At 44.2% G+C, this 9446-nt stretch overlaps 1 protein-coding gene across 1 annotated transcript; it reads left to right on the top strand.

The window, feature by feature from the left end:
- The first annotated feature begins 1915 nt into the window (after positions 1 to 1915).
- Positions 1916 to 9324, top strand: LOC120317253 (NAD-dependent protein deacetylase sirtuin-2-like). The gene is made up of 11 exons (XM_039363704.1): positions 1916 to 2074; positions 2179 to 2235; positions 2870 to 2938; positions 3133 to 3262; positions 3981 to 4040; positions 4153 to 4208; positions 5257 to 5333; positions 5432 to 5483; positions 5794 to 5861; positions 8870 to 8936; positions 9115 to 9324. Exons 1-11 carry the CDS (start codon positions 1934 to 1936, stop codon positions 9274 to 9276), a joined length of 939 nt encoding a protein of 312 aa, XP_039219638.1. The 5' UTR covers positions 1916 to 1933; the 3' UTR covers positions 9277 to 9324.
- Positions 9325 to 9446: the final 122 nt, after the last annotated feature.

Raw genomic sequence — 9446 nt, 5'->3', positions numbered from 1 at the left:
GCGGTTTATTTCTTAATTAGGAAATGTTGAAAATTGGCCCTGGGTTCTTATACCTACAAAATATTTACTCTTAACTCCTAACCCACAGTCTCTCCTGGGATGAAGTATCTGCAAAGCTGCATAACAGCCGGGTTTGGCTTTAAGTCTCTTTGCTGAAAGCTTATAGGTCTCACATTTGTTTATTTATTTATGAGACTTATGTACCGCTTTAAGTGCAAGCACTCTCTAAGCAGTGTACACCAGTAAGCACTGTGTGTGTGTGTATGTATGTATGGTAATGTTGTGTATATATATTATTATACTATATGTTTTCTGAGGTTTCGCGGTGGTTTGTATGTAGGTCTTTGGTTGTCGGGTTTTCTCCGCGTAAAATTGGAAGTGTCTTGGCGACGTTTCGACAAGTCCATTCGTCATCTTCAGGCTGGTGTTTTCAGCTTCGTGCTTCGAGCAAGCCATGTTTTTTGCTGCCGAAGCACGAGCTGAAAACACAGCTGAAGATACGAATGGGACTTCAAGTCGAAACGTCGCCAAGACCCTTCCAATTTTACGCGGGAGAAAACCCGAAACAACCAAGACCTCATATATATATATATTATATATATTATATCTATATATATATATATATATATATATAATAATTTAATTTATTTTACATTGCCCCCAACAATCTGGGTCCTCATTTTACCTACCCCGGAAGGATGGAAGGCTGAGTCAATCTTGAGCCGGTGAGATTTGAACCACTGACCTGCTGAACACAGTCAGCTAAAGTGGCCTGCAGTACTGCACTCTAACTGCTGTGCCACCTCGGCTCACATCTTTTTTAGCAGGAGGAATTCTCACCTAGGATTGCTAAGAATACCTTCAGCCAGTTTAGCATTTAAACATTATCCTGGGACATGTATATCTGCCTTTATTTGTGAGTTTAGCCTTTGTTTACATTAGTAGCCTTCAAACGGGGCATGAAGCAATCCTGGATTTTCCGCCATCTTCTCTGCAGTAGAAAGACTGAATGTTAAATATGAAGCATAACTACCTGGGTAATACCCTCCTTGAGATATGAATCAAATATAAAACCTGTGCTAGAGCCTCATTTTTTCTTAGACGTGACTATGGGGGAAGTAATGGTGGGAGCGGTTGAAACTGGCAGGTGTAGCTCCTGCTTTAAGCTGACAATTTAGCATGATTCAGCTCCTTCAGAACTCTTTTCCTGGGAAAGTAGAGAAAAGAATGTTCACAAGAAGCACCCTGCTGAATCAAACTTAATTTCTCCCCCTTGTTGTAAGCTGGGTTTGAAATAAAGGAGCTCAGAGTCTCAAGTACAGTGCGGGCGGTCCTCGACTTACAACAGTACATTTACTGACTGCTCAGAGTCACAACGGCAGTGAAAAATGTCATTTATGACCGCTTTTCACACAAACGTTACCGTGTCTCCAGAGTCACGGGATCAAAGTTAAATTGCTTGGCAACCAACTCATATTTATGACAGTTGCAGTATTCCAGGGGTCACGTGACCCCCTTTTGCGACCTGCTGACAAGCAAAGTCAAAGGTCACTTAACAACCGTATTCTTAGCTTAACAACTGCAGGGATTCACTTAACAGCCGTGGGGGCAAAACTCACTTAACAAATGTCTCGCTTAGCAACATAAATTTTGGACTCAATTGTGGTCATAAGTCAAGGACTACCTGTGCCTGCTTCTTAGCTCAAACTGTGTCGATGTACTGTACTATGGCAGTGTTTCCCAAACTTGACAATTTTAAGGCATGAGGACTTCAACTCCCAGAATTCCACAGCCAGCAACGCTGGCTGTGGAATTCTGGGAGTTGAAGTCCACATGCCTTAAAATTGTCAAGTTTGGGAAACACTGTACTATGGTATCAGAATAAGTAATCTGTCTCTTAGTTGGTTTTCTGTTCAGCGACTTACAGCTGCCGATGCAATCTCAGCATTTGCCTTTCTGCCTCTCAGGTGCGGGCATCCCCGATTTCCGCTCACCTGGCACGGGGCTGTATGCCAACCTGCAGCAGTTCAATCTACCGTATCCCGAAGCCATCTTTGAGATTGACTATTTCAAGGTACCACGCTGAGTTACCTGCTTGCTATTGATGTGGGCTGAATACCGTGCTCTCGGGGGTTTGTTTTCTTCGGTATCACTGACTCGGCGTCTGTTTTTATTTAGCAAAACCCAGAACCATTCTTCACCTTGGCTCGGGAGATTTACCCAGGGCACGTCAAGGTCAGCTGGCTTTTCATGTTTGTTTCGGAGGCGGCGGGCAGGGATTGAAACTCAATCCTAAAAGTGCAGTGGTCTTTTGTCACCCCAGGAGAAAAAATGGCTGCTTCAAAGAGTTCCCAACAAGTCCCCCCCCCCCTTCACATGCTTGAGAAGCTAGATCTGAAGTCCACCTCTGTTTTTGTCTGCTTCTAGTTTAGAGAGATGCTCAAAATCGGGTATCTTTGTTTTAATTGGGGGGGGGGGGGCTAAAGTTTTAAAGTAGAACCAGAACTATATCCTCTGCATTTTCTTAATAATTTTTAATGCTTGGGAAAAGGAGCATTTCTTTATGAGTCTGGTTGTAAACTATTCCATCACCAAGGTATATACGATTCCCATACAATAAAACCTACAAAAGAAATACCTTAGTTGCCTCTAAAATATACATATTTACGGCAGTTTATTGTTTCATTTAATCGCTGTGGTTGTTTTTGCTGTTAATTAACAATGGATATTTTGTGTTCCGGTGTGAACTGCCAAGAGTCCCGTAAATTTGGAATGAATTAATAAACATATAAATAAAACCTACCCTTTGGTTTCTTTTGTGTTTTGGAGAAAAGAAAATATGACATTTAAGGCTCTGGTCCTTTTTCAGCCCACCATCTGTCACTACTTCATTCGTCTCTTGAAGGATAAAGGGCTGCTACTGCGCTGCTACACTCAGGTAAATAAGTCCTCTTCTCTTTGGGACACTTTGGGGCTGGCACTTGAAAATAAAGCTTTAGTTATATTATTCTGGCCTCCTAAAGAAAAAGGGCCATTAGCCTTTTCTCGTTTTGAGAGTCCTAGTCCGGTGTAGCTCCAGGATTGGCAGCCATTTCAGGTTGGATTTATTTTGAACATCTTACCTTCCTCCAGAATGTCGACGCCTTGGAGAGGGTGGCAGGTCTGGATCCCGAACACTTAGTGGAAGTTCACGGCACCTTTTATACCTTCCATTGCATCAGCTCCACTTGCAAGAAACCCTACAGCCTGGAGTGGATGATAGGTGAGGGTCAGGAAGTGGAAGCAGGGAAGAATAACTCGGGATTATTCCTGTGGCATGATCTTGATATTCAGAGCAGAAGCCATGCTTGTTTCTGAGATGTGTGAACGCTGCTGAGGGGAGAAAGCCACAACTTGAGGGATTCCAGTGGTCTGCTTTGGATTGCCTAGTATGGCTTCTGGGAGCAAGACAAAGGTTAAACTGGTTAGAATTAAAGGTTGTGGTTATTCGTATTTATTTATTTATTTATAAAATTGGCCACCCATCTATCCATAGGGTAACTCTGGGAGGCTGACAGTTACATCTGAGTTAAAACATAAAATGTTAAAATCAAACCTTACAACCCAAGACACATGAGGAGGTGGAATCTGTTATTACTCAATCAGCCACCTTCGTTGCCCTGATCCCCCACTGCAGCCCCACCCCAACTGGCAAAGTCATGTCTTTAGGCCCTTAAGAGAAGATAGAAGGGTTGGGGCCCAACCCCACATCGGGGGGGGGGGGGGAGATTTTCCAGCAGGCAGGAGCAATGGCTGAGATCATCCTCCTGGATCCTGCCAGCTGGAATAATTGGGTTGATGGGACCCACAGCACGCCTCCTTTGCTGGCACGAGTAGTATGGGCCAATCCCAGTGGGGTGAGACCATCCCTCAAGTAACCTGGACCCAAACAGCATCGGCTGAGCTGCATTGTGCACGGCTCCCTTTTCTTTTTCTTTCAGAAAAAGTATTCACATCTCTCATCCCCAGATGTGAAAAATGTCAGAACATCGTGAAGCCAGGTGAGCATCCCACCTGGTCACCCGTCAAAGCAGTGTCCTGGGATCTTTGTGCTTCTTGATCAGGTTTCAGGGAACCCTAACCAAAGATTTTGTTTTGTTTTCCTTGGTTCAGACATCGTGTTTTTTGGGGAGTTTCTGCCCCCTCATTTCTTCTCTCTCATGCAGTCGGTAAGTGCTTTAGTCGTTTGTCCTTGGACTCGGAACGCCGGCAGCCCCACGTTGGAGGTCTCCCAAGAGCCAGGATTTCTGAGTCCTTATTTTAAGGGTTAAAATTTCCCAGACGAACTGATGTTAGTGTCAACAGTGCTAATATTGAATATTCTTGCTTTGACAAAATATGCAGAACTGTCTGGTATTTTTAGAGTTAATGCAGAGGAGAATGAGGGAGGAGGGAAAAGCCCGGGAAAGGGAAAGGAAGGGAACCTTTGCCCTTCAAACTAATTGGAGAACATAAATCATGACAGCAAAATAAGGAAGGGGAACGCTAGCAAAAATAACTGCTCGGTGGGTGGGAACTTCAGATCTTAGCATTCCTTTTCATCATGCCTGTGCTGACATTTTGTCACATAAATAAAAAGACTTTTTTAGGATAAAATGCCTGGAAGTTCTTTGAAGTGTTTCATTAGTCAGAACCATGACAACATGTTAAGAGCTCAAATTCTTTTCAATCGACCTGGGGTCCTGAACTCCATCCGCTGTCTCTAGGCCTGAGAGAAGCTGGTTTTTTTCCTCAACCAAGTGCGCTCTCATTTGAATTGCTGGGCCTATCTCCACCCGGACCCGGGGGCCATGGTCGATACCATTGCGTCCAACCTAGAGGGAGAAGCATCCGAACAGCTGAACTGTTTATGTAATGAGCAAGCCCCCGAATTGGAAGACCCCCCAACTCTTCCTCCTAGAGCTGAGGGAAAGATTTGAGGACCCATCTATTGGTCTTAAAGCAAGAGTACATGACAGTTAGTCTTGTATGCTAATTTATCAGATGGGATAAATTCTTCCCACTTCATCCCTGATTGGTTAGGATGAATCAATCTGGTGAGAGAAAATAGGACACAAAAGGAGCTAGGTTTCACGCTACAAATAGAGTTGGAGTTATAGGTCAAAGCAATCTATCCAGAAAGCACGATTTCAGAGAAAGAGACTTTGAAACCAGATTGGAACCTGGGATGCCGTTCTGTGGTGCCCGCCATCCTTCACGCGAACCTTCTGCTTGCAGGATTCCCAGAATGTGGACCTGCTTATTATCATGGGCACCTCACTTCAGGTCGAGCCTTTTTCCTCCCTGGTCAGCAGGTCAGTGAACCTCGGCTGCTCAAGCAAGGGCTCGGTTTTCTGAACCAAGACGCCGCAGGCACCATTGCTAAATTGTTCCTCTTCTCCATTTATTTCAGCGTACCTGCAAACACACCACGGCTTCTGATCAATAAGGAGAAGACTGGAGAGGTAAGGTTAGGTTTTCAGCCTGCTTTCTTTGGTCTGCTGCAGATTCCCCACTCCTGGGGAAAGAACAGGAGTGGGAGGCCATGGCAGCTTTCCAGGCTGTGGACTTCAACTCCCAGAATTCCTGAGCTGGCATTACTTCTGTGGATCAGGAAGGCATCGGCTTGAGCTGCTTCTGAATGCTGCTGTCTTGTTGCTCTGGACTTTTTTTTTTTTAAGCTTTTTAGCGTAGGCAACATCGCCTGCGTATCCCCCTCCGGGTCATCTTGGAGCCCTCCTAGAGGACATTTTTACATTTTTGGTCTCATTTCAGAGTGATCCTTCCATGTCCCTGATGGGCTTAGGCTGCGGGATGGATTTTGATTCGGAGAAGGCATACAGGCAAGTTCACTGTGGCTGGGCAGGTGCTGAGAACTTAAGGCACCCATTGACTCATGGGGACTGCAGAGTGTTCAGTGCTTTGGCACAAAAAAAACAAGTCTTGGGTAAGAGACAGAAGTTACAGCTTAAGCCAATAATTGCTGTGTATTTCTCTTGATTCTGACATCCTCCGGTCCCTTGGTGTACCTAATGCAACTTTGTGGTCCATATGCTTGTAGTAATCAGTGCTCAGTCATGGCAGGGTGCAAAGAAATGGCCGGTGTCATGCAGCAGTTTATTGTTTATATACAGATTCCAAGAAGCAAAAGTTATTTCATAACAATAGCATTTCATTGGTTAAGCGCCTAACCAATCCTCAAGAATATATAAGTCAGAGGCCAAACATAGGGAATAGTTAATAGAATCTTGTTGTTTGTGTGCTAGCTGTTATCAGAGAAACAAAGTCACACAGACCTGCATACATTCACATCGCTATGGGGTCGATTGACCATTTTACGGGGGTCACCAAACAAGGCCTTCCGTCATTTTTTCCCCCTTTTCCTTAGTTGTGCTACTGCCACGTGGGGCCCGGCGGGTGCCTTACCTCCCTTGGGCTGGGCCAGCTGGTGGCCCAGCCGGTGATCACCCTGCGCCGTCGCTGCCCATTGCCAGCTACGCCTCGGCCGGCGCAGGGGGCGGCACCGCGCATGCGCGGCGCTCCCAGGCAGGGAAAGTCCTCGACTTACAACCGGTTGGGTAGTCCTCGACTTACGACTGGTTGGATAGTCCTCGACTAACAACCGGTTGGGTAGTCCTCGACTTACGACCGGTTGGATAGGGAATACAACCGGTTGGGTCGCGGCATTAAAAAGGTTGAAAACCACTGGCTTATATAGTCAGTTAAAGCACATTAAAGAGATAAGTTATTTTTGAAAACAATATTAATAATCAGATTTTGAGATCAATATTAATTAAATCAGTTCCTTTTCGACGGCAAGCTTGTGTGCATCCTAAGGTTACCATTTTAGCAACCACCTGGATAAAAATTAAACATTTTGGGATGGGATGTGGGGTAAGTAAATATTATTCAATCCAATATACTTTTCCCTTAAAAAATATTGTCCAACAATTACTGTTTCCTCTTTTGAGTAAAAAATTATTTGTCGAAACTGCATAAGTGAATGTCAACTTTCAGATTCACTCCACCCTTCTCAGATCGCAATTCCAAGCAGAGGGAATTTTTTTTTTTTTAAACAAACAGCTCCCCCTCCTTCTGTCTCTCACTCTTTAAGCAATGCAGCCAGCCGAAAGAGAAGGGGGGGGGGGAATCTCACCACCAAAAAAATAGTTTTCTCTCCTTCATATGCATTTTCCATAAGTTCTCTCATACAAATATTTACTATTATTTTCACAGTTTGGGAGAGAATGGGTGGGTTTTGAAGGCTAACACACACTTCAACAAATTAACTCATTCAGTTCCATACTGACTGCATAAAACCATTTCACATACAAATATTTCATTTCATACTTTCTCCAGGCAAACCATATATTCTTAACAAGGCCTTTTTGTATTGTCGTTATCAGAGAGGGTTTTAACCCTCTTCCAAGTCGTGGACATAACACAGAACAACACAGACAAATGTATATACACAAATACTGTTACAACATTTATTTAAACATATGACTTGTCCTGTAAGAAGTGAGAAAAATGACAAGGTGATTTCAACCAAAAAGTGGTTTTGAGGGCCCTTAATCATCTCCCATTTTTCTCACCATTCCAAGCCCAAGCATAATGTTCTGAGTGGCGATACACACACATACATAGCACAAAAGCACCACCAGACATTTGTCTAACAGGGTTAAACTTAACAGATTGCAGAGGAGTTTGAAACCATTCCAATTGCTCAAAACACTTTACAGAGGGAGTACATTCTCTAAATAAACAGCAGACGAATTAGCCTCTTCAGGAGAAGCTGAAAATCCAATTAAAGATGTTGTAGGAGGAATAAATTTTACTTAGTTCCAAGCAGAAGGGGGGCTGGTAGTTAATTGCTGCCCTTCTGAAGCATTTGAGCCATATTTTTTCCCCTTGCCTGACGGCACTGAATACTATCGATGTTTATACTGGAGCCCAAGGTTCAAGATGTAATTTATGCCCTATCTTTTAGCCTAAGCGTCCAATGCTCAGGATTTGAAGAACACTGTTTTCCTATTCCCGCCCGCCAGCTCCCTTGTGTCTGCTTCAAATGTTGCCACGTTTGAGTTATGTAGCAAGAATCTAAGTTTTTGTACATGCTTTTGCTGGGGTGGAATAATTTGCAGCCCATACTCACACTGAGAGGTCTCTTAAGACGAAAGTGCACCTAGGGGTCTGTTCCAGACGATGATAATATGTTGGTAGCTGCTTCTTCCCGGAGGGGCCCCAAAACCAAATGTCCCTGCTTGAGGGCGCCATATGTAGTAATCAGTGCTCAGTCATGGCAGGGTGCAAAGAAATGGCCGCTGTCATGCAGCAGTTTATTGTTTATATACAGATTCCAAAAAGCAAAAGTTACTACATGACAATAGCATTTCATTGGTTAAGCTCCTAACCAGTCCTCAAGAATATATAAGTCAGAGGCCAAACACAAGGAATAGTTAATAGAATCTTGTTGTTTGCGTGCTAGCTGTTATCAGAGAAACAAGGTCACACAGACCTGCGTACATTCACATCACTATGGTGATGTGAGGGGGGGGAGATAGATGCAGAGGAAACACAAGCGTTGGAGGGGCAGTTTTCCACACACGACCTTTGCCTGTCTCTCACCTCTACATATGCTGAGCTCACCTGGTGGCTTTAGGGAGGCCACTCTTGGTCTTCATAGCCCAGGTGTGTTAGGGAGATGTTCCTGCGAGGGAGATCAAGCTGATCACAAAGTGTTTGTAAAGATTGCTGGAAGAAAAGATGTATCTGTCCTGGCATGCTATGTAAGCTCTGAATAAATACCAATAAATTGGAGTTCCGTTATTCACAATTCTTCATTTTTCAGGGATGTTGCCTGGCTCGGAGACTGCGATGAGGGCTGCCTGGCTTTGGCAGAGCTGTTGGGATGGAAGGTATCTCTCCTGGTTCAAAATCACCGAGAACAGCCCAGATGTAAAAATCAATGGGGTTCTCTTAGGCTCCCTCTGGGATCTTATTGGGGGAAAGGGGTGGCTTGCCAACTCTGAGCAAATTAAGTTTCTGTTATCTTCCTTACGTGGTTTTCTCTGTTCTCCCCCCTCTGCCCCTTAGGAAGAACTGGAGGAACTTGTGAAAAATGAACACGCTGTCATTGAGGCCAAATCAGGACAGATTGTGGGTGTCGGGGCAGGTGCTGATCGGCAACCAGCCAAGAAGCAAGAACAGAATCCATCTTTGGAGAAAGAAAAGCCACCTGCAAACAAAGAAGAATGAAGAGATTAGAGAAGATTGAGGAACTCTACTTTTTGATAATTAAAAAAACCCACCTCGACACAAACTGGGGATGCTTGGGGCCTTCTTGTAGCATCAAAGATTTTGGGGGAGGTCATGGAGTTCAAGATAAATGTAATCAAAAATAGGTCTCATCGGCACGATTGAAGCCA

Source organism: Crotalus tigris, unplaced genomic scaffold (assembly GCF_016545835.1).
Source record: "Crotalus tigris isolate CLP2741 ecotype Arizona unplaced genomic scaffold, ASM1654583v1 scf7180000017590.881132, whole genome shotgun sequence".
Lineage (NCBI taxonomy): Eukaryota > Metazoa > Chordata > Lepidosauria > Squamata > Viperidae > Crotalus > Crotalus tigris.
This window is presented reverse-complemented; position numbering and strand designations above follow the sequence as displayed.

Excerpts from the sequence above, each read along its gene's own strand:
- LOC120317253 (XM_039363704.1), top strand. The coding sequence starts at position 1,934 with ATGCAATCTCAGCATTTGCCTTTCTGCCTCTCAGGTGCGGGCATCCCC. Across the intron at positions 2,939-3,132 it reads TACTGCGCTGCTACACTCAG|AATGTCGACGCCTTGGAGAG; the intron begins GTAAATAAGTCC and ends ACCTTCCTCCAG. Across the intron at positions 3,263-3,980 it reads CAGCCTGGAGTGGATGATAG|AAAAAGTATTCACATCTCTC; the intron begins GTGAGGGTCAGG and ends TTTTTCTTTCAG.